A 23,978-nucleotide genomic window follows, 5' to 3' on the forward strand; every position below is an offset into this window, starting at 1 on the left:
TAGGGGCAGTATTATACTAATAATATTCTTGTACTGTACATAGAAGCCATCATTCAGAGAGTTATATTGCTGTATATATGGGACAGTACCATATATCTGAGACTGGAGAGATTGGCATCTGGTTCACAATTTCAGGTGCCACAAATTCAGGGGTTCCATATTTGCAGTACTGTGGTTCTCCAACATTCAGCTCTTGAGCATTTCCAAAGTCACATATCCGTATCTGATCACTGATCATATCCGCCATTAAAATGTTCTCCGGCTGTAAAGTGGAAACATTGAATCTAATAATGTTAATATACTGTACAATGGTTCTGTTGATGTCAATAATCTGTTACAATTATATTAATCTTACTAACATCATGCAAAATGTTTTCTGTATGAATAGGGATTCCCCTCCAAAAATACCAACCGTAATACAGTTACATAGAACACGGGGCAGTGAAGATGAAAAGTATCATTGCTCCAGTGATGATTTAGGACATTATGTCCGACCATCATAGGGAAGGACAACTTTGAGCTGCAGATCCACTACGATCCTTCATTGTCTACGGGTTTGGACATTGCAAGATAAGTAGGAAAATTACCTTAATGTCTAGATGCAGAATGTTTTTATGGTGCAAATAATCTAAACCTTCCAGGATCTGACGAACAAAAGATCGAATCTGGGAAAAAAAGGAGACAGTAAAGCCACTGAGTATTAAATTAAAGGTTATGACTAAGGGAACTCTTAACCAAGTGAAGAACTTAATAGGATATTCCACACTAACACTTACATTTATCTCAAACCCAAGAGCAGTTACATTCTTGTACATAGGAGCAGTATTATAGTGGTTATATTCTTGTACATAGGGGCAGTATTATAGTAGTTATATTCTTGTACATAGGAGCAGTATTATAGTAGTTTTATTCTTGTACATAGGGGCAGTATTATAGTAGTTATATTCTTGTACATAGGAGCAGTATTATAGTAGTTATATTCTTGTACATAGGAGCAGTATTATAGTTATATTCTTGTACATAGGGGCAGTATTATAGTAGTTATATTCTTGTACATAGCAGCAGTATTATAGTAGTTATATTCTTGTACATAGGGGCAGTATTATAGTAGTTATATTCTTGTACATTGGGGCAGTTTTATAGTGGTTATATTCTTGTACATAGGGGCAGTATTATAGTAGTTATATTCTTGTACATAGAGGCAGTATTATAGTACTTATACTCTTGTACATAGGGGCAGTATTATAGTAGTTATATTCTTGTACATTGGGGCAGTATTATAGTGGTTATATTCTTGTACATTGGGGCAGTATTATAGTAGTGATATTCTTGTACATAGAGGCAGTATTATAGTACTTATACTCTTGTACATAGGGGCAGTATTATAGTAGTTATATTCTTGTACATAGGAGCAGTATTATAGTGGTTATATTCTTGTACATAGTAGCAGTATTATAGTAGTTATATTCTTGTACATAGGAGCAGTATTATAGTAGTTATATTCTTGTACATAGGGGCAGTATTATAGTAGTTATATTCTTGTACATAGGGGCAGTATTATAGTAGTTATATTCTTGTACATAGTAGCAGTATTATAGTAGTTACATTCTTGTACATAGGAGCAGTATTATAGTGGTTATATTCTTGTACATAGGGGCAGTATTATAGTAGTTATATTCTTGTACATAGGGGCAGTATTATAGTAGTTATATTCTTGTACATAGTAGCAGTATTATAGTAGTTATATTCTTGTACATAGGAGCAGTATTATAGTAGTTATATTCTTGTACATAGGGGCAGTATTATAGTAGTTATATTCTTGTACATAGGGGCAGTATTATAGTAGTTATATTCTTGTACATAGGGGCAGTATTATAGTAGTTATATTCTTGTACATAGGAGCAGTATTATAGTAGTTATATTCTTGTACATAGGGGGCAGTATTATAGTAGTTATATTCTTGTATATAGGGGCAGTATTATAGTAGTTATATTCTTGTACATAGGAGCAGTATTATAGTAGTTATATTCTTGTACATAGGGGGCAGTATTATAGTAGTTATATTCTTGTACATAGGGGCAGTATTATAGTAGTTATATTCTTGTACATAGAGGCAGTATTATAGTAGCTATATTCTTGTACATCAGAGTAGTATTATAGTGGTTATATTCTTGTACATGGTGGCAGTATTATAGTAGTTATATTCTTGTACATAGAGGCAGTATTATAGTAGTTATATTCTTGTACATCGGAGTAGTATTATAGTAGTTATATTCTTGTACATAGGAGCAGTATTATAGTAGTTATATTCTTGTACATCGGAGTAGTATTATAGTAGTTATATTTTTGTACATAGGAGCAGTATTATAGTAGTTATATTCTTGTACATAGGGGCAGTATTATAGCAGTTATATTCTTGTACATAGGGGCAGTATTATAGTAGTTATATTCTTGTACATAGGAGCAGTATTATAGTAGTTATATTCTTGTACATAGGAGCAGTATTATAGTGGTTATATTCTTGTACATGGGGGCAGTATTATAGTAGTTATATTCTTGTACATAGGAGCAGTATTATAGTAGTTATATTCTTGTACATAGGAGCAGTATTATAGTAGTTATATTCTTGTACATAGGAGCAGTATTATAGTGGTTATATTCTTGTTCATGGTGGCAGTATTATAGTAGTTATATTCTTGTACATAGAGGCAGTATTATAGTAGTTATATTCTTGTACATCGGAGTAGTATTATAGTAGTTATATTCTTGTACATAGGAGCAGTATTATAGTAGTTATATTCTTGTACATAGGGGCAGTATTATAGTAGTTATATTCTTGTACATAGGGGCAGTATTATAGTAGTTATATTCTTGTACATAGGAGCAGTATTATAGTAGTTATATTCTTGTACATAGGAGCAGTATTATAGTGGTTATATTCTTGTACATGGGGGCAGTATTATATTAGTTATATTCTTGTACATAGGAGCAGTATTATAGTAGTTATATTCTTGTACATAGGAGCAGTATTATAGTAGTTATATTCTTGTACATAGGAGCAGTATTATAGTGGTTATATTCTTGTACATGGGGGCAGTATTATAGTAGTTATATTCTTGTACATAGAGGCAGTATTATAGTAGTTATATTCTTGTACATAGGAGCAGTATTATAGTAGTTATATTCTTGTACATCGGAGTAGTATTATAGTAGTTATATCCTTGTACAAAGGAGCAGTATTATAGTAGTTATATTCTTGTACATAGGGGCAGTATTATAGTAGTTATATTCTTGTACATAGGGGCAGTATTATAGTAGTTATATTCTTGTACAAAGGAGCAGTATTATAGTAGTTATATTCTTGTACATCGGAGTAGTATTATAGTAGTTATATTCTTGTACATAGGAGCAGTATTATAGTAGTTATATTCTTGTACATAGAGGCAGTATTATAGTAGTTATGTTCTTGTACATAGGAGCAGTATTATACTAGTTATATTCTTGTACATAGAGGCAGTATTATATTAGTTATATTCTTGTACATAGGAGCAGTATTATAGTAGTTATATTCTTGTACATAGAGGCAGTATTATAGTAGTTATATTCTTGTACATAGGTGCAGTATTATAGTAGTTATATTCTTGTACATAGGGGCAGTATTATAGTAGTGATATTCTTGTACATAGGAGCAGTATTATAGTAGTTATATTCTTGTACATCGGAGTAGTATTATAGTAGTTATATTCTTGTACATAGAGGCAGTATTATAGTAGTTATATTCTTGTACATCGGAGTAGTATTATAGTAGTTATATTCTTGCACATAGGAGCAATATTAGAGTAGTTATATTCTTGTACATTTGGGTCAGTACTTTAGTTGTCAGTTTCTATGAGGATATTCTGCATCCTCTCACCTCTGATTCAGAGACTGTACTTTTTCGGACGACTCTGTCTAGGATTTCCTCTTTGGAGCAGCTGTTTGAAGTTAAGGACTGCAGCTCTTGTGGTGTTGAGTGCTGAACACTTCATACATTGACTATGATCAGTCTTGATTTGTGACCCATAAAACAAGCATCATGTAGAAAGATGTTATTTGATTGATTTAAAACTCATAGCTGACATCTGATGGATGCCAGGGGCTACTACTCCATGCATTTCATTATTTGCACCACTTCTGATATTTCCTCCTCAATACCATTTTCTCCAGTCAGGATTCTCGCAGATTTATATTGTTGTCACCTTTTCAGATTTTCTCAATTAGCTTTGATTTTATGAATTATAAAATACAATGCTATGTGAAACCCTTTGGCGCAGGCCTGTTGCTGTTGTTGGATCTTAGTATGTTTTTTTGCTTCTTCCCATTATGGCTAAGGTACTTTAGTATAATGTGCCGCTCAGCTAATAAGCACCTAAAACACCTCTCGCCTTATCTTGACCTTTGTATAGACTAACACATTAAATAACGACCTACTTTAGGATCAATAGATCCATAAACAGTAAACTGACGAAGGTCTCCATGTACCAGCAGAGCAAAAATGGAAAAGAGTGACACATGACTGCAATATCAGACTGCACAGGGCTTATCTGTAGTCTGTTGCCCCGGAGACACATAGGTCTGCAGAAGAGCTGTATGTTAAAAAAAAGTTTTTTGTCTTTTTTTTAATCAAGACTATTTGCAAATTGCTTCAGATATATCTTAGTTGCATCGGTGCAAATGAAATGGATGCAAAATAGCATGTAGCTCACAAGAACACACACTCATGGCGCAGCTCACAGGACCTATGACAACTACCCCGGGACTTTCCTCCCTATGATGCCATCATCCCTGCCCCTATGACTGTACATCCCAGGCAGCGGAGGATACAGCTCCATGATGATTATCAGTGCGCTCCTCTTCTCAAACACCTCGTGGAAGTAAACGATCCGCTCATGACTCAGCCGGGACAGGATGCTCATCTCTCTGCGCGCGCTCTCCCTCGACGCCCCTCGGGACGAAATGAACTTTGCAGCAAAATCGAGCCCGCTGGACTTCTCTACCACGTGTCGTACGTAGGAGAACGCACCTCTGCGGACACAAGAAAGAGGCGAGTCAGACGGGTCGAGAGGTAGAAAATAATTCAGACTGTAGTGATTAAGATATACTGTATCCAATGTTTTATAGTCGGGGGTCTAACAATTGGGCTGCTGTTTCCATAACTCCCATAAACTATACTAAAGAGAGTTCTAGTCTCCTCGCTGGTGGGGGCCATCGACAGGCTTCTAGTGCAAAATGAGGGTCATAGAACCCAGAGCTGGGACCCCCATCTGCCAAACAAATAGAAGTGGGTCAGTGCAGACCCCTGCATCGATCATATTTGCTCTCATCTAGAAGCAGCTTATCTGCCTGGCTTCACACCACCTGATCCTCATCTCTCCCATCATCATCATCATCTGTGGGGACACAGTCGGGAGACTATAAGGCCACGGTCACACGGTCAGTATTTGGTCAGGTTTTTACATCAGTATTTGTAACGAAAAACCAGGAGTGGAACAAGCAGAGGAAAAGATTACTAGAAACACGTCACCACTTCTGTATTTATCACCCACTCCTGGTTTTGGCTTACAAATACTGATGTGAAATACTGACCAAATTCTGAATGTGTGAACGTGGCCTAACAGCCTATGTTGTATGTTGCCACTCAGACTTTATCTATACCACACAGGGACACAGATACAGACTGACTCTCACCGTCCGATCTCCTTGTGAACGGTGAAGTAATCAGAAAGTCGTCGGGATTTCATCACCCCATCAGATTCGTCCAGCGCTGACGCGGCTCCAGGTTTCTCTGCGGAAAACATGTAAAATACTTAACAAGAAGATTCACCGTTTTGTATCTGTTTCTACAATGTGACAACTAATAAGATCTTAATTCAGGGTAGGTCTCGGTCCATGGACGGCACTCACTGTGCGGCCCCCTGTCTGTGGACAATCCCTTTTTGGGAGAACGTCTTAAGATAATAATCTAATAAATGGTTATTTTTAGTAAAACCTGCGAACAGGTTTTACAACATATCAGACTCTCACCTACCATCGAAACCTTCAAAAAGAGCCTGAAGACCCACCTCTTCCGACAAGCCTACAACCTGCAGTAACCACCGATCGACCAAACCGCTGCACGACCAGCTCTACCCTCGCCTACTGTATTATCACCCATCCCTTGAAGATTGTGAGCCCTCGCGGGCAGGGTCCTCTCTCCTCCTGTACCAGTTATGACTTGTATTGTTTAAGATTATTGTACTTGTTTTTATGTATACCCCCCTCACATGTAAAGCGCCATGGAATAAATGGCGCTATAACAATAAATAATAATAATAATAATAACATCTTCCCAAAAATCAGAGGGTGGACCATGGAGGGTGGATGCATTTTTTGCAGCCACTCTGTTCTTTGGCCGATAGATGAAGGTCCTGGCCGGGTGACCCTCTTACGGTATGAGAACATGGATTATGTAAGTGACTTGTATCTCACCTTTGACCTGCAGCTCGGCCTTACATGACACCTCTCCTGAAACATTACGGGCCGTGCAGGTGTACACCCCCGAGTCCTCAGGTGCAGCATTCAGGATCACCAGGGAGCACTCCGCATCGTCATACACAAAGTTAAAGTGACCACTTTCCACCAAGAGCTCTCCGTCCTGAAGAAGAAGAGTACAACATTACCGGGAGATGTATGTAAACCAATGGGTATGAAGATTTGGGTGTGCGGCAGGGAGACGTGGACGCACCTTGTACCACATTATGTCAGGCACTGGTTTTCCTTCCACGACGACTACAAAGCGAGCAGTTTCTCCGGCCCTGATCTCTATATCTTCCATGATAGACTCAAATCGAGGAGACTCTGCGGAGGGGACATAGAACATACTGCATTGCAGGACATGCAGAAAGCAGACCGGCATCTACGTCCTAGATCGGGAGTGGGGAATCTTTTTTCTGAGGCAATGAGAAAAAAAACTTTGTCCAGCTCCACAATGTAGTGAAAAATATTCTTTATTCACTCAGTAGAAATGAGGTTTAAAAGCCAGCATGAGTTACAAGGCATGCGATCGATCTACGCATTTCGAGTGGCTAGGCACTCTTAATCATGATACCAAGTATCATGATTAAGAGTGCCTAGCCACTCGAAACGCGTAGATCGATCGCATGCCTTGTAACTCATGCTGGCTTTTAAACCACATTTCTACTAAGTGAATAAAGAATATTTTTCACCACATCGTGGAGCTGGACAAAGTTTTTTCTCATTGCCTTGGAATGTGAGCTTTGACACAGCGGTCTCGTGCTCCGATGTGGGAATGCTATGTCTGGTGAGCTGGATTTGTATCCTAATCTTTTTTCTGCCAAGGGCCATTTGGATATTTATACCATCCTTCAGGGGCCGTACAAACTCTGCCCACAAAGTACATCCTGACACTGGAACTGGTTTCATGACTTAATCTTTCATTGCATACCCTTCAATGTTCAGTAGTGATCACTGCGTGTGTGTGCTAACAGAGCAAGAAGAAATTAAAGAGCTTGTGGCAATCAAAATACAGCTCCCTGCCCAAGAATGCAGTCCCTGAGAATCTGCTCGGGGGCCTGATAAAAGGTCATCGAGGGCCGTAAATGGCCCTGGAGCCTGAGGTTCCCCACCCCTGTCCTAGATGAAGGCAAACCTCACAACTTTATTGAGCTTCAGTCTGGCCCCCCAAAAAATGTTCTCAAGTTGGGGTCACCCCGAGCAATTCAGGACAGACATGACATTCTGGGCGGTTGCACTCACTGGTGCCAATTTGACTTCCCTTCTGTTGCTCAAAATTTTTCAATATTTGACAACTTTCAGGAACAGGTCTCTGGGTGATTGTAACGGTGGTACCCCCTTTTTCCATTCTGAGCCCCTCTATACTCCAAACTCATGTACTTTCTCCACTCCTTGATTGTTTAAACATCAGCAGAGATCATATTGGTGCCTCGCACAAAACAAACATCCAGAAGGCTTTTGGCTACCCAGGAGGATTGCCAATCCTTCAAGAAGGCAAGGACTTACCGTAATCCCCATTTTCCAGGAGGCTACGGGACGACCAGGAGGAGTTGTTAACCATTACGGGAGCAATTCTGCTTTACTATATTTACGCTAGTCTTAAACGGATTATCCAGAACTAAGATTTGGAAGACCCATCCTTAGTATCGGTCAATATCCAACATCAGGCAGCTGTCACCGGGTCAGGTGTTATGAGATTTTTAAAGCCAAGTTGTTTCATTTGTCTAAACATGGGAAAATGTATGTGGTTTGTGGTCAGTTTGATGTGTTGTAGCCGTCAGCCATTGGTACCTGCCATCTCTATGCTGATGGTGCATTTGTCAGCTCCAAAGAGGTTCCTGGCTTCAAAAACCAAGTGTCCGACATCTGACTTCTTGGGACTGAAGATGGTGAGTGAGTGTTGGTCATCATCTGGCATACTCATCTCACAAACTCCATCAACACTGCGCAGAATTGTGCCTGCTCTAGAGAGAAGGACGTGTGTTTATAATAATGCATCAACTAATGTATCATTGTGTAGGAAAACATACTTAATACATGACAGATCTGTTCCTGCCTGTTAGGTCTCATCAGCAAAGAAATGATGATACCATGAAAGTGCAATTCCAAGTTCTTGTGTAAAATAAAATGACTTCAGACAATACTATCTCGGAAAAATAGCCCTCCTCCAAGTCAATGTATTACAAGGAAACAGCCTTAAAACATGACGGATCTGTTCCTGTCTTTTAAGCCTCAACAGAAAGAGGGAAGGACACTATTACCCTGCATTACAGCTGCACTCTGGTGAAAGAAAAATGACCTATGTCAAGAATACATGGAAAATATAGCCCTCCCTCTATTAAAACATGACAGGTCTATTCCTGCTCTCACGATCCATGTGGGATTGTGACAGATAAAGCACAAGTAACCTTTTTTTTTCCATTAAGCCTTTGGTTTAAGGTTAGTTTTGCCCCCGGTGGCCGCTAGGGATTATTACACTGTAGTTGCTTTAGTTCTGGTTTTGCCCCCGGTGGCTGCTGGGGTTATTGCACGTGAATTACTACGCAGGTGTGATTGTTCTGGCTACTACCTATAAAGGAGTGTCAGGTGTTTCAATCACTATTGGTGATATTGGTCACTTCCAACCATCCTTGGTGAAGAAAGGAGCTATAGAGAGGAGTTCCTTGCAGCTCTGTCAGAGCTTTGGTGTGACAGCTTCAGGTGGAAAGCTGTATCTGGGTGTCGTACTTTGTTTGCTGGGAGCAATAGCAACAGAGCAAAGCTAAGTGGTGTTTTCCCTGTTTGTTATATTTTACCTTGTGTGTGTATTAGTACAGCGGTGGGATTAGTCTCTGCACCATCCAGCTCACTAGTAAGGGATAGGTGCAGGGCGAGCTAGGGATTAAGGTATCCAGCTCGGCGACAGGTGAAGAGCCTGTATAGGGAACGTGAGGAGTGCAGGGACACTCGCTCAGGGGAGGGCAGGAGGTCTCCACGTCCCCGTTCCCTAGTGCAGGGCCCACCATTGTAACTGTTTTCCCCGGTGTTCCCCTTGTGTGTCCTGGTGTTAGTGCCGACCTGTGGGTCGCGGCACAGAGGACAGGTCACACCATGACATTATCACCAACCCTACATTTTTTGCTGGTGAGCCATGGGCCAAATACAGACCTGTGACCAATTGCTGGAGGGCCTCACTGAGGTGAGTGAGGAGCTGCATGTTGTGTTGAAACAGTTCCAGCAGCAGTTATCAGGGTCTGGGGCCTCCCCTCTGGCTCAGCCAGGAACCCAATTTGCGGCTTTGGCGAATAAGTCTCCTGGAGTCCCTGCTGGGGAGCAGGACTTGCTAGTGGATGCGGACGTACCCAGGCAGGTGGGACGAGTTGGTGTCCCCATAGTGCTGCCTGGTGTTCCCCGAGGTGAAGGGGTACGTCCCTGTAGTGAGCAGACTAATGATTTAGTCCATGGGGCTCTCGACGAAATTTCTGTACTGTCAGAGAAGCCGTGTCCCCCTGGTCGTGTGGAGGAAGACGACCTGGGAGTGTATATTTCCTCCTCGCCCTCTCAAGGTACTATGTCAGCAGAAGTGGTGGTTGGCGGGGTACCTGAGGACATACCGGTGCTTGTGGACAGTGGAGCAGAGGTCAGTCTGGTGGATGTTCGGTTTGTCCAGACTCATGGTCTGAGGTGTAAGACGGTGGCCAAACCCCTAAGCGTCCAGACCATTAACTCTGTCCCACTGAGCCAGGGGAGGTTGAACCAAGTCGTAGAAGACATTCATCTGCGTATCGGACATCATGAGGAGTCCCTGTCATGCTACGTCTTGGAGGGAATGCCAGTACCTATCGTTTTAGGCCTCCCTTGGTTGAAAAAAACACAACCCAGTCTCCGATTGACGGACTAGGGATGTAGTCAGTTGGGGGCAGACGTGTGAGGGCTGCTGCCTGGGGGCTACTGTCTCTGCCGTCTCTCTACAAGCGTCCCCTTCCTCTCCAGTGGGGGCAGGGCAGGTGTCACACCGTGACACCTGCCTTGTAGTACTCATCAGTAAGTTCAAAGTATACTATTGCAAGCCAATATTGGCTGGTACATAAAAAATGACATCTCACATTGTTACCTGGGAGATCAGCCGTCCTCCTTTCTTCCAAATCAATATCCAACTGTTTAATAAGTCTTAAATCATCCCAGATCTGTTCCTTCCCTTTAGATTTAATATAATGGGCTACCTGATGTATTGCTATAACAAACCAATATGGTAAAAAATACATCTGACAATGTTACCTAGAAAAAAACTCTCCTCCAAATCATTGGTGACATAAGATGCAGCCTTAAAACATGAAAGTCATGTTCCTGACTTTTAGAATTCATCAGTAAAGAGGAGAGGACACTGTTGTGCTGCATTGCAAACTTTGCTAAGAAAATAACATTTGAAAATGCTGTGATGGAAAAATATCCCTTCTCTAAATCAATGTGTACCTCCTGAAGAAGTCTTTCAACATTGCAGATCTGTTCCTGCCTTTTAAGCCTCATGAATAAAGAGCTAAGAAAACTAAGACACTGCAATCCTGACATTCATGGTAAAAAAAAATAAAAAACTACATCTGACAAGGCCTGGAAAATTACCATTCTACCTAATCAATTTCCAACTCTAGAAGATTAAAAAAAAATAACTGATCTGTTCAATCACTTTACACCTCATCAGTAGAAAGCTGAGGACAATGTCACCCTGCATTACAGACTCACAAAGGAAAATTATATATATCTATATCTATCTCTGAGAGCACTGCCTGGAAAGAATAGCCACCCTACATGTCAATATGAAAGTTGTGTTCCTGCCTTTTTGGACCTCATCAGTTAAGTGCAGCTACTATTGCACTGCAATACTGGCCCAGTCTGATACAAAAATACATGTGACTTTGCATTATGAATGACAGTAAGGAGTCTTATAATGTCAGGTCTGTTCCTACCTTTTAGGACTCATAAGTAAAAAGTTAAGAAAACTATGGCACTGCCCAAAAACACGAGAACAAAAACAAACTAGAAAAGACAATCTAAAAAATCTCAAAATAACACAGATCTGTTCATTCTCCTTAAGCCTCATCATTAAAGTGCTGAGAAGATAGTTGCCCGGCACTACTGAGCCGTATACATCTGGCATTGCAGCCTAGAAAAATAGACCTTGATCAAGTCAATGTGTGACTCCAGGAGGAGTCTTAAAACATAACAGATCTGTTCCTGCCTTTTAGGCCTCATCAGCAAAGATCAAAGATTTCATTAAGTCAGATAAAAGATCATTTATGATTTTTTCAACCTGTGATCCTTAAAGATTGGATAGGAAACCACAAGATCAACAATTACAGAGGGTACGGAGGTAAGAATTACGCCCGGTCCTAGTGTCTGCGTTTTGCGCCGGCGGGGCCCAGCTCACATACAGCTCTGCATTGCTGCAGTTGTTACCTCCGCCAAGTGACTCTGGCATCCACGTGGTTCAGCGTCACAGTGGCGCACAATAGCTGATTCTCTACCATGTACAACAGCTCAGGGCGATCGGTGATGACTGGCGCCTCCTGTTGGTAGGGACCTGTAAGACCAAGTCACGTGTCACAGTAATAATCAGTTGGACACCAAGCTATGGATATCTGTTGTGAGTTCATTTTCCCCTTCATTACTGAGGCCCGAGGAACTCCCTCTTCTGGTAAAGAAAGGTAGTGAGCCTGATTGTCAAACACCTGAGGCTGATGATTGTGACTGGCTGAGTGGAGTTACGGACTGGATATAATGCTGCCGACGCCCTTCTGCCCTGCGGGTGATTTCTCTGTGGGATCCTTGGAGACCAGTCTGAATTCCTGCTCCTCCAAAGCTAAGTTTGCTGCTCGGCCTTTTGCTTTTGTGCTTTGACTTTGTTTTTGCTTTGTTTTTCTGGATTTCTGCCATTCCCTGCTGGGGTGTGCTGAATTCATTTAGCTCTGTCTTCTGAAAATACCTGAGTGCTGATTCAGTTTTTGAAGCCTAGCTGCTTCAGGGCCTTTTTCATATCAGCTGGTTGGCTTATGTCTTTGATAGGGTTTTGGCAGATTGCAGACAGCAGCCTTCCTGTCCTTTCCTATCTAGGTAGTTTTGGGGCCCCGTCTTTGCTCAGTCTATCTTTCTGTCTGTGTTAGTATTTTCATCTTGCTTCACCGTCATTATATGTTGGGGGCTGTCTATTGCTTTGGGGTCTGCTCTGGGGCAGTTTAGATTTCCCCTTTCTCTCTTTAGGCCTATGTATTTCTCCGGCTGTGATCGAGGGGTCTAGGGCATCGTAGGAACCCCCCACGGCTACTGCTAGTTGTGTTGATAGGTTCAGGGGTCTGCAATCTGATAGTTGCCAACTTCTCTGGTTTTCTGGACTTAGCTTGTATTTCTGCTATTGCCTCCTACGGTGACTCATTCATAACAGAAAAAGGCCGAGCAGCAAACTTAGCTTTGGAGGAGCAGGAATTCAGACTGGTCTCCAAGGATCCCACAGAGAAATCACCCGCAGGGCAGAAGGGCGTCGGCAGCATTATATCCAGTCCGTAACTCCACTCAGCCAGTCACAATCATCAGCTTCAGGTGTTTGACAATCAGGCTCACTACCTTTCTTTACCAGAAGAGGGAGTTCATCGGGCCTCAGTAATGAAGGGGAAAATGAACTCACAACAGATATCCCTCATCAAGCTGAAAACATTGCAGAATGTATCGCAGACCTCGGACTTCCTCCTCTCACCTCGGTCTAGAAGTCTGACGCAGTCGCTGGGCGCAGAGGGTTTGCTGTGTGACGTTGCAGTGTATGTGACCACACGGAATAAGTACTGGTAGCGCTTATTTAATGACCTGACACTATAGCTGGTCTCCTTCAGGTTGCTGGCTATGACCGTCCACTGGAGAGAGCCCACGGCCTGCTGCTGCAACGAGTACGTGAGCGCCGCCACATCTGCCAGGACAGAAACACACCATGGGTGACACAAAGTATCTGAGGTCTGTAATAAGGAGTCAGAAAGACAATCTAAATTCAAGACATGGAGAGGAGTCCGGGGGCCCGGCTGACGCTGTGGGACGAGCGAAGCTTCGGTCAGTTGTTCGGCAGACAGTCATCTCCCAGACAGGAGGGCCCGCTCAGCCGAACGCTCCGCTGTTCTCTATGAGAAGACCGCCGACTGACACGGTGATTTATCTCCAGGAGAACAATGCCCTCCCCAATTCAAAATCGGACATGCACATTAAACATCAGTCAGCCGGTGCCCCCATACACATTAGACTGCTAACCAAACCCTCGCTATCGGCAGGTTCAGCCGAAATTATTCTAATGTGTATGGGGGCCTTAAATCACTGAATTCCGGTCTCTCCTTCAGATCCATTGTGCCAGCGTATAACAGGCAGCCTCTCGTCTGACCACATAACTACAGAGTCCAGACCTCCTCTGGTATTAATATCAGCACAAACACTGGAGCTTCGCGGCTGAGCAGCTGCATGCAGCCGTACATCACCAAGCACAATGCCGAGCGTTGGATGGAGTGGTGTAAAGCCCCACCACTGGACTCTGGAGGAGACTATGGAGAGACCCTTGACCGTTCCGCATGACTGTGCCCAGTGCACAAGCTCCACACAGACATGACAGGGGTGGGAGAATATGAGCGGCCGCACAGAGCCCGGACATTGGCCACATCCATCACCTATATTGGAGATTGTGAGCCTGACCTCCCCCCAACATCAAGGTCTGACCCCTGGACATTTAGCAGGACCTTTCAGTCACATGACTTCTGCTCCGACCACGGTCGGTGCCATCTGTGTAATACAGCCGTCCCCTGCTATGAGCGGAGCGAGCACAATACTTCTATAAACATCCATCTCTCATACATGTACACTGCTGGTGGGAAATGGCAACGATGAGCAGGCAGACATATACCGATGGCAGGATCCAGCCTTTTCGGGGGATTCCATCTGAGCTTGACTACTTTTCCGGTTACAGAGGTAATTATAGGGGGTCCATCAGGAGGGGTGGGCACCACATCTGTAGTCACAAGGAACAAATGATGAGCTGATGAAATTGTGCCAGAAACCACATAAGAGAAGTTTCCATCAGTGAAAAACTTTATCCATAGTTTTCACCAGTCAGACAACAGATATCGATTTCACCCCTTACACTCATCTGTTTCAGACGTCTCCTGCCTTATGGTCCTGGGAAAGGAAGTAGCTATCTGACGGCTGCCACTGGCAGCCATATTAGGTGTCATGCGGCTAATTTCACTGTCACCCGGTCTGTTACTGGCCTCCCTAGTACTCAGTCATGATGAGAGAGAATACAAGGATGGGGGTCACTAATGCTGTGTGACCCCAAAAGAGTAAAACTACCTTAAGGAGGCGCAAAAGGGGCACTATTATTTTATGGGGGCACAAAGACTATTATTACTTTTGTGCCCAAAATGGGGTTTTATTATTACATGTGGGGGGCATAAAAGGGTAAAAGTACAAGGAGGGGATCGTTACTGCTGTTGGGCACAAAGGCTGATTTTACTCTAATTATTATGTGGGCATATATGGGCACTATTATTTTATGAAGACGCAAAAAGTGATAACTACTTTGGGGGCACGAAAGACACTATTATCTGGTGGAGGCACAAAGAGGGATAATTACAAGAAGGAGGTCATGAAGTGGAAATATTACTGCGTGGGGCACAAAGGGGAAATTATCACTTTTTGGGAGGCAATAAAGGGTATTATTCCAGTGTGGGGCACAAAGTTGGGTATTGTGTGAGCACAAAGGGAGAATTATCACTTTTTGGGAGACATTAACCAGTATTATTCCGGGGCGGGAGCACAAAGGGTCTTCATCATTCCTATTGTGGCATCCAGAGCGAAGAAGCACTTCATCCTCTAATCCTTGTTGGTGAGAGAGGAAGTAGCTAACTTCTCCTCCTCTTTAGGAATAAGAAGAAATCCTGGACATCGCCTGCCAATGCTGCCATGAATAAACCATGAAGCTGTAGGGGGTGGACTGACCTATGGACCTGTCTGATAAAGAGGGAAAATGTAAAAGGGGATGTGTACAATGCTTTCTTCTGACTTGAATGTATATGTGTGGGACAACAGCTAGAATTAGTAAAAAACGGTATAGTACCGGGTTTTGGCCACAAGATGGAGACATAGAATATTGAGAAAAGGGCTCAACAGCAGCTTTAGGCTAGAGAAACCGCAGCGTCATGGTGGGCGGAGTCAGGGTGACTGGGAAGGGGATTTCCAGGATGAGGCGATAAAAGGAAGGAGAGTCCCAGGGGCAGGGCAGACACCCAGGAGGAGATAGAAGAGAGAAGAGCTCAGGAGAAGACGGAGGGAGGACAAGCTCAGGAAAGACAGAGGAGAGAGAAGGATACTCGGAGAGAGGGGGGTGGCCCTGAGAGGACAGCTGCAGGTCAGAAAGGCGCTGACTAAAGGAGGCCTGGGGTACCGGACGGCTGGACACTGAAGGAGCAGTAAGTGTCGCAGCGGGCAGACTCGGTCGGGGGAAACGCTGTGGCCGTGGGCCTAATGGCAGCCACGGTGGAAGAACCCAGGGGTCTTCGCCAGACAGGAGTAGGAGGAGGTGATAGGTACCGGGGTCTAGGAGCAGAAGCTGTCGTGTTTGCTGTGGATGTCAAGAGGACACCCAGTAAAGTTGGACCTGATTGAACGGATTTCCGCGTCTGTCTCCAGTCTGTTCCACAGCCGAAAGGGACCACCCCCCAGTCGGCACACGTACTACAAGGCCACACAAGTCTTACCTGTGACGTAGAGGTGGGCATAGCAAGCAGCTTTGCCCACCTTGTTGGAAATCACACTCTTGTAGACCCCTGCATGAGAATGACTGACCGACGGGAACACCAGACGATGAATGTCTTTATCTACAAGGAAACACAAGACAAGCGTTTGGTCTCTCAGACTTCCCATAATCTTCAGCCAGAAGATGGTGCTGCGAGTTCCTGCTGTGCTAGAGGAACATAAGCTTAATGTCTGACTATGCAGCAAAAAACATAAGACAGGCATCAGATCCTAAGTCTTTTTAGGTTTGAGAATTTGTATCTTGTGTCTTAGGATTTTCCCCCCTTTTGGGGTTTCTTACATTGGGTCATCTTGCAGTCGTCCGTGCTCTGGATCTTCTGCCCATTGTGGTACCAGGTGATCGTAGGATACGGTAAGCCGGTGACCTGACACTCCAGCTGAACTTCACGAGACTCCACCACATCTAAGTCTTGCAGAGGACGTAGGAAATCAGGCATGAGGACCCCTTCCACCTCGATGTCCTGCACCTCCGGCTCCTCCGGGATGGATGGCATCTTTTCAAGCTTGGATCTGAATGATGTATCATGGCTGAATATTAGTTTATAGCCGCAGTCTGAGCATCACATGATTTTTTTATTTTCCTCTAAGTGTTATATTTCACCACTATTTTGGGATACAAATAATGTATTTATTAGCATTTATTCATTCTTTTGAGGGGTGAATGTGAAAAACCCACATTTTTGGAAGGTCCCATTCTTGGGGAGTAAACAAGATTTTACTTTTGTTCTGCAGATCAGTCTCTTTACAGTAACAGTAAAATCATATCGTTTTTACACTTTTATTACTTTTGCAAGAAAGATCATTATATTTGTGTGTTGTGATGTTACCAGCTCTTTATTTTTGGAATTGCTGGAGCCGGGTAATACTTGTTCTTTGTGCGGTGAGTTAGGCTATGTGCACACGCTGCTGATTCACCAGTGGATTTTTCCGTGCGGATCCGCAGGTAAAACCGCAGGTAAAGTGACCTGCGGTTTTCCTGCGGATTGGCCAGCGGTTTTCCCCTGCGGTTTGACACCTGGACAATGGAACAGGTGGCAAACCACTGCGGAATCCGCAGAAAGAATTGACATGCTGCGGATTTCAAACCGCATATTTTCCGCAGGGAATAATCCGCAGCATGCGCACAGCGGATTGTAAATCCCATAGGATAACATTATTCTGTACCATGTCTACGGAACTGCTGCGGATCCGCAGAGGCCAATCCGCAGCAGAATCCGCAGCGTGTGCACATAGCCTTATAGTTTGTGTTAATACTACCTTGCGGTATATATGATTTCTCGACTAGTTTTCAATCTGTTCTGTAGGAGAGGGGATAAATATACGTCAAGTGTTAGAGATGCAGAGATACAAAATAGCTGTCATTTTTTTCATTCTAATTTTGCTAAAGAACGAAGCAATTTAAATGGAAAAAAAGGAAGACACTGCATTTTGTAATAAAAAAAAACTTTTTAAAACTTTATTTTAGTCTCACTCTCCTGATCGCCCATATATCACACTGTATTGGGGGGTTTCCTGTCAATGCTTTGACTACAGCTCCTGGGCACCTTTTCTTTCTAGCCTGTAACCATCGAGGCGCACAGGGGCTGTATACACAAGGCTATATGCACATATTCTGCTTTTCCCACACGGTAAGTTTCTAGAATCTTTATGTTCTATTATACTGTATATACCCGAGCTGGATTTCCTTACATATGGGTTGAGGCGCCAAGTCTGGGCTCCTCCACATACAGCTCCGCAGAGCACTCAGCTTCGCCATGAGGGTTGCAGGCTGTGGCGGTATATTGACCCTCATCCTCACTAGACACCTGGGTGATCAGCAGGGTGTGATATCCCCTTTCTTGCAGGATATGCAATGTCTCACTCTCTTCCACTGGATGACCTGAAAAGGAAGAAATAAAGAAAATGGTAATGAAATAAACATTTTTCCAAATGAGCTAATATGATGTAAGCCAGTCAGTGCAGAACACTCACCATCACGCATCCATGTGACCACAGGCGGCGGTGTGCCACTGATCTTACAATCCAGCCGGGCTGTCCGACCCTCGATTACATCTCGATCTGACATCTTCCTGGTGAAGAGAGGAGCCAGCGAGGGCTGCACTGTCAGCATGGCACTGCACGTCAGCTCATCTAGCAGATAGGCAGCAAGGAGAAAAGATTTATCTAAACAGTCAAAGCAGTACCTGCAGCTACCACTAGAGGGACATGAGTGCAAACAGAATTAGGCCGGGGTCAGACTTGCAACTGCAATGCGAGAAACTCGCGCGAGCCTCGCGTCTCAATACCCAGCACTGCCGCCGGCACTCGGGAGCGGAGTGTGGGGCTGCATGTATTTCTATGCAGCTGAGCACTTCGGTCTGAGTGCTGGCGTCAGTGCCGGGTATTGAGACGCAAGGCTCACACAAGTTTCTGGTAAGTGTGACCCCAGCCATGGACAACTCCCTTTGCGTTCAATATCAGTGCGAAAAATGCAAAGGCAGTGAGCTCCCCCTAGAGGAGGTGGCAAGTAGCAACCAAGTCATAATTTATGAGTCTTTGTGGGGTCCCTTCATTTATGTGATCACCTGTGGAGGATAATACAGGATGTAATTCAGGATCAGTAATGTAATGTATGTACACAGTGACTGCACCAGCAGAATAGTGAGTGCAGCTCTGGAGTATAATACAGGATGTAACTCAGGATCAGTAATGTAATGTATGTTCACAGTGACTGCACCAGCAGAATAGTGAGTGCAGCTCTGGAGTATAATACAGGAGGTAACTCAGGATCAGTAATGTAATGTATGTGCACAGTGACTGCACCAGCAGAATAGTGAGTGCAGCTCTGGAGTATAATACAGGATGTAACTCAGGATCAGTAATGTAATGTATGTACACAGTGACTGCACCAGCAGAATAGTGAGTGCAGCTCTGGAGTATAATACAGGATGTAACTCAGGATCAGTAATGTAATGTATGTTCACAGTGACTGCACCAGCAGATTAGTGAGTGCAGCTCTGGAGTATAATACAGGATGTGACTCAGGATCAGTAATGTAATGTATGTACACAGTGACTGCACCAGCAGAATAGTGAGTGCAGCTCTGGAGTATAATACAGGATGTGACTCAGGATCAGTAATGTAATGTATGTACACAGTGACTGCACCAGCAGAATAGTGAGTGCAGCTCTGGAGTATAATACAGGATATAACTCAGGATCAGTAATGTATGTACACAGTGACTGCACCAGCAGAATAGTGAATGCAGCTCTGGAGTATAATACAGGGTGTAACTCAGGATCAGTAATGTAATGTATGTACACAGGGACTGCACCAGCAGAATAGTGAGTGCAGCTCTGGGGTATAATACAGGATGTAACTCAGGATCAGTAATGTAATGTATGTACACAGGGACTGCACCAGCAGAATAGTGAATGCAGCTCTGGAGTATAATACAGGGTGTAACTCAGGATCAGTAATGTAATGTATGTACATAGTGACTGCACCAGCAGAATAGTGAGTGCAGCTCCGGGGTATAAATACAGGATGTAACACAGGATCAGTAATGTAATGTAATGTATGTACATAGTGACTGCACCAGCAGAATAGTGAGTGCAGCTCCCGGGTATAAATACAGGATGTAACACAGAATCAGTATTGTAATGTAATGTATGTACATAGTGACTGCACCAGCAGAATAGTGAGTGCAGCTCTGGGGTATAATACTGGATGTAACTCAGGATCAGTAATGTAATGTGTGTACACAGTGACTGCACCAGCAGAATAGTGAGTGCAGCTCTGGGGTATAATAAAACAGGATGTAAGGCTAGGTTCACATTAGCGTTTGAGTCCGCAGCGTATCATCAGCATCCGCAAACGCATGCAAAATGCATTGTTACGCAGTGTTTTTTATGCGCATCATGATATGTATTACGGAAAAAAACGCTGCGTGTGCATGTGTTTGCGCTGTTTATGCGCATGCGGTCGATATGACATCAGACAAAAATGGGCGTGTCTCATTGGATTTCTATTTACATGTCCTTGCGTACAAATGCGTTCCCATAGACTGTAATACGTTTTTTACACACTCATCTGCATGCGCATGCCTGCGCATATTTGACGCCTCAAAAAATGCAACATGTTGTGTTCGCCGCGCACCACCTACAACATGTTAAATATCTGTACGCACGACGCATGTAGATCAAACACTGCGCACACAGATGCAAATGTGAAACCAGCCTAACTCAGGAGCAGAATAGTGAGTGCAGCTCTGGAGTATAATACATGCTAGCAGTACCATAGTAATGTTACAGTATGTATTTAGAAAGCGTCTCTATTGTTTATGTAGGTTATAACCATATGTAAACCATGGGATTGTGCTGAGAGATGGTAGAAAGTAGAGGGTTAAGCACAAGGGGGATATATTATGGTGGTTACCTCGTGCGGTGCTCAGCTTGCAGGTGTAGACCCCGCTGTCATCTTCGTGGACCGAGTTGAGGAGCAGCAGAGACTGTTTGCCGTTGAATCGCATTTTACAATCCAGCAGAGCCGGCTGCAGCAGTTTCCCATGAAACATCCAGTCCACGTCCAGGTCCTGGGGTCCCGACACCACACACGCAAACACAGCCGCCTCCCCAGCGCACACACTCACATCCTGCAGGGGGGTCACCACCTCCAGCGTGCTGCTGCCGGACGAAGCTTTGATTGCGCACACACACACGAGGACGCAATAGCGAGACCCCACAATGTGGCAGAACACAATGACCAACAAGGAGAAGACAACACAAAGAGAGGGAAGATAACGTGTTACACGGGAAGAGACCGCCAGAGACGGAGATGCACAATGAGAGGATGAGGAGCTGAGAGGAACGTTCAGGAGTTCAGTGAGACAACTCCAAGAACGTCACAAGTTCTCAAATACTCAAGGCACAGTCACTAGTAAAGAGCATCAGAAATCTGCGCGTCGTCCTCTCCTCCTCAGCTGTGTCTTGGTTATATCCAGTTCAGGGAAAGTTGGGTGACAAACAACATGGTGGCTGTTACATATCCCATTGGGAAAGCAGAGTGGCGACCAATTACGCCTTAAATGGGTTGTCTCAAGCTCTATCTTTAACTGTTACATTACAAGGCAGACATGTCATTCAGGGGTCATATAAAGCCGAATGACAGTCCAAAAGACCATAATTCCAACTGGAACATCACACAGCTTTCCGAGGCTCCAGGCAGGGACTTCTGTCATGTTATTATATATACATACACATGAAAACAAGTTCATAATCATTTAGAAACAACAATACTAATGTTTTAACTCAGGAAGAGTTCTGAAATCAATATTTTGTGGAATAACCATGATTTTTAAAAATAGCTTTCATGCGTCTTTGCATGCTTTCCACCAGTCTTTCACACTGGTTCTGGCACAAAAATGTAAGCATTTCTTCTTTGTTGGAAGTCTTGTGACTCTCCATCTTCCTCTTGATTACATTCCAGAGGTTTTCAATGGGGTTCAGGTTTGGAGAATGGGCAGTGGTGTCTTTTAATATATATATATATATTTAAAAATAAACTTCCTTCTCACCCCCACGGGGGTGGTCTTTGTTGTCCTTTCTCATTCTCGGGTCCTCTACCAGAAGCCTGGGAGTTTGAGGGTTCTGCGCAGGAACTTAGTTGTTCCCAGTATTGCAACTAAGATAGATAGTCACAAGCCATCAAACAAAGAAGAACTGCTTAAACTTTTGTTCCAGGAGTGGCGTAAGGTCACCCAAAAGCAATGTGAAAGACTGGTGGAAAACAGCCAAGAAGCATGAAAGCCGTGATTAACAATCAGGCCGGGGTCACACTAACCGACGCAAAATACGGTCAGTATTTTACATGCATAATACGGATGAATGACCCCTAAATAGTGCTCCGTATGTCATCCGTAAGCAAGGTGTGGTCGCGTATTTTGCGCATGTCAGCATCCGTATGTAATCCGTATGGCGAGATTTTCTCGCCGCCTTGCAAAATGGACATATAATGGAGCCCTATGACAGGGTTTCTAACAGAAACGAAAGAATAGATATAGACACATAGAATGCATATATATATATAATATGTATTCTATGTGTATTTATCTATTCTTTTGTTTCTTTATTAAACCTGTCAGTGTGAGTTTACTGTATCGTGCACTGAATTGCCGGCTTTGCTAAAAGACACCTGGTGCGTATTTCTCGCAAGTCACGTGTGGTCCGTGTGTAATCCGTATTTTTTGCGCACCCATAGACTTGCATTGGCGTACTACGGCCGTAGTACGCTGACAATCGCAGCATGCTGCGATGGCACGGACCGTAGAATACGGATGAGAAATGTACGGCTGGTGCGAGGGACCCCATAGAGAATCATTGGTCCGTGTCTAATGCGTGCTTTTAGCGCCTCTCACTCGGCCGTATTCCTCGCCAGTGTGACCCCGGCCTCATGGTTATTCTACAAAATATTGATTTCTGAACTCTTCCCGAGTTAAAACATTAGTATTGTTGTTTCTAAATTCTAAATTATGAACTAGTTTTCTTTTCTTTGCATTATTTGAGGTCTGAAAGCACTGTTTTTTTGTTTTTTTATGTTAATTTTGACCATTTCTCCTTTTCAGAAAAAAAATGTATTGCCTGGAAATTCAGAGACATGTTGTGAGAAGTTTGTAGACTAAAACAACAATTTACATTTTACTCAAAAATATACCTATAAAGACAAAAATCAGACAAACTGAACATTTGGAAATGGTCTCATATTATATATATATATATATATATATATATATATATATACACACACACACCCAGGTGTGCAATACAGTAGGTAATAGCGGCCGTAGTGTTTGTTGCCCAGCTTTCCCAGATATAGCTTACAGCTGAACAGGACTTTTTACAGCTTGATAGAAGACGACTTAGTTCAGATTTTCTTAACATGAAAATGCTCTTTACACAAAGCAAAAAATACAGACAATGAAGAAAGTGTTGTATTTTCTGGTGATTGAACTTTAATTTGACATCAATTATCAGGAAAGCTGGATACCTCCTCCTTACTGATCTGTGGGTTATACAATCATTTCTTGGCCATTATTTCACATCTCAGATATAAGGATATGGTGATGATGATGAGACGTTTTCCTCTCTTTTCACATCCAGAGTTACATTTTACTTGCCAACTTTCCCAGAATTATGCGATTTCTCCAGGAAGAGAAGGAAAGACCCCATTGAGCTGCGGCTTCTCAGATTATGCCCCCCTCTGCCTGCACTTGTCTCCACTGTTGGGCACCGGCTGCAGATCACACACCGATGCCAAGACCAGAACACTGGCCCTGGCCCGTCGGCATGGGTGTCTTACATGCCAGGCTTCATGAAGTAAGATGCGCCTAATAATTCATTACAAGACTTGCGCCATTTAATGATTTCGGTGCATCTTTCAGCTGCCGGCATCAGTCAGGAACTAGAGAACATTTTGTTCCTACATTCCATTCGTTTTTCAAAAACTTGGTGGGTTTGACCTGGACCGGTGTACGAAGTCACAAAAGCTTGGTTTGGTGCGGTGTCTTTATTTTGGGGAGCCTGTTCTGTGATCTGCATCGAGGTGGGGATGGGGGGGTTCTATTATTCAGAGGGTTT

At 43.4% G+C, this 23,978-nt stretch overlaps 1 protein-coding gene across 4 annotated transcripts in view; it reads right to left on the reverse strand.

Moving 5' to 3' along the window:
* The window catches only part of SPEG (striated muscle enriched protein kinase), a 239,638-nt gene that overhangs the window by 66,350 nt on the left and 149,310 nt on the right, over window positions 1-23,978 (reverse strand). For all 4 annotated transcript variants that reach the window (XM_073545451.1, XM_073545453.1, XM_073545452.1 and 1 more), the window contains 16 exons: window positions 20,782-21,042; window positions 18,337-18,495; window positions 18,055-18,244; window positions 16,646-16,875; window positions 16,308-16,427; window positions 14,456-14,560; window positions 13,277-13,483; window positions 11,986-12,109; window positions 8,344-8,516; window positions 6,764-6,876; window positions 6,508-6,673; window positions 5,728-5,824; window positions 4,864-5,064; window positions 3,914-3,974; window positions 588-665; window positions 90-262 (listed from right to left, as the gene is read on the reverse strand). In XM_073545451.1, the coding sequence (XP_073401552.1) occupies window positions 90-262; window positions 588-665; window positions 3,914-3,974; window positions 4,864-5,064; window positions 5,728-5,824; window positions 6,508-6,673; window positions 6,764-6,876; window positions 8,344-8,516; window positions 11,986-12,109; window positions 13,277-13,483; window positions 14,456-14,560; window positions 16,308-16,427; window positions 16,646-16,875; window positions 18,055-18,244; window positions 18,337-18,495; window positions 20,782-21,042 (2,458 nt within the window). The remainder of the gene's footprint in view (window positions 1-89; window positions 263-587; window positions 666-3,913; window positions 3,975-4,863; window positions 5,065-5,727; window positions 5,825-6,507; window positions 6,674-6,763; window positions 6,877-8,343; window positions 8,517-11,985; window positions 12,110-13,276; window positions 13,484-14,455; window positions 14,561-16,307; window positions 16,428-16,645; window positions 16,876-18,054; window positions 18,245-18,336; window positions 18,496-20,781; window positions 21,043-23,978) is intronic.

The sequence above is a fragment of the Dendrobates tinctorius genome, unplaced genomic scaffold, assembly GCF_039654945.1.
Source record: "Dendrobates tinctorius isolate UK_male_01 unplaced genomic scaffold, ASM3965494v1 ptg000143l, whole genome shotgun sequence".
Taxonomy (NCBI): domain Eukaryota; kingdom Metazoa; phylum Chordata; class Amphibia; order Anura; family Dendrobatidae; genus Dendrobates; species Dendrobates tinctorius.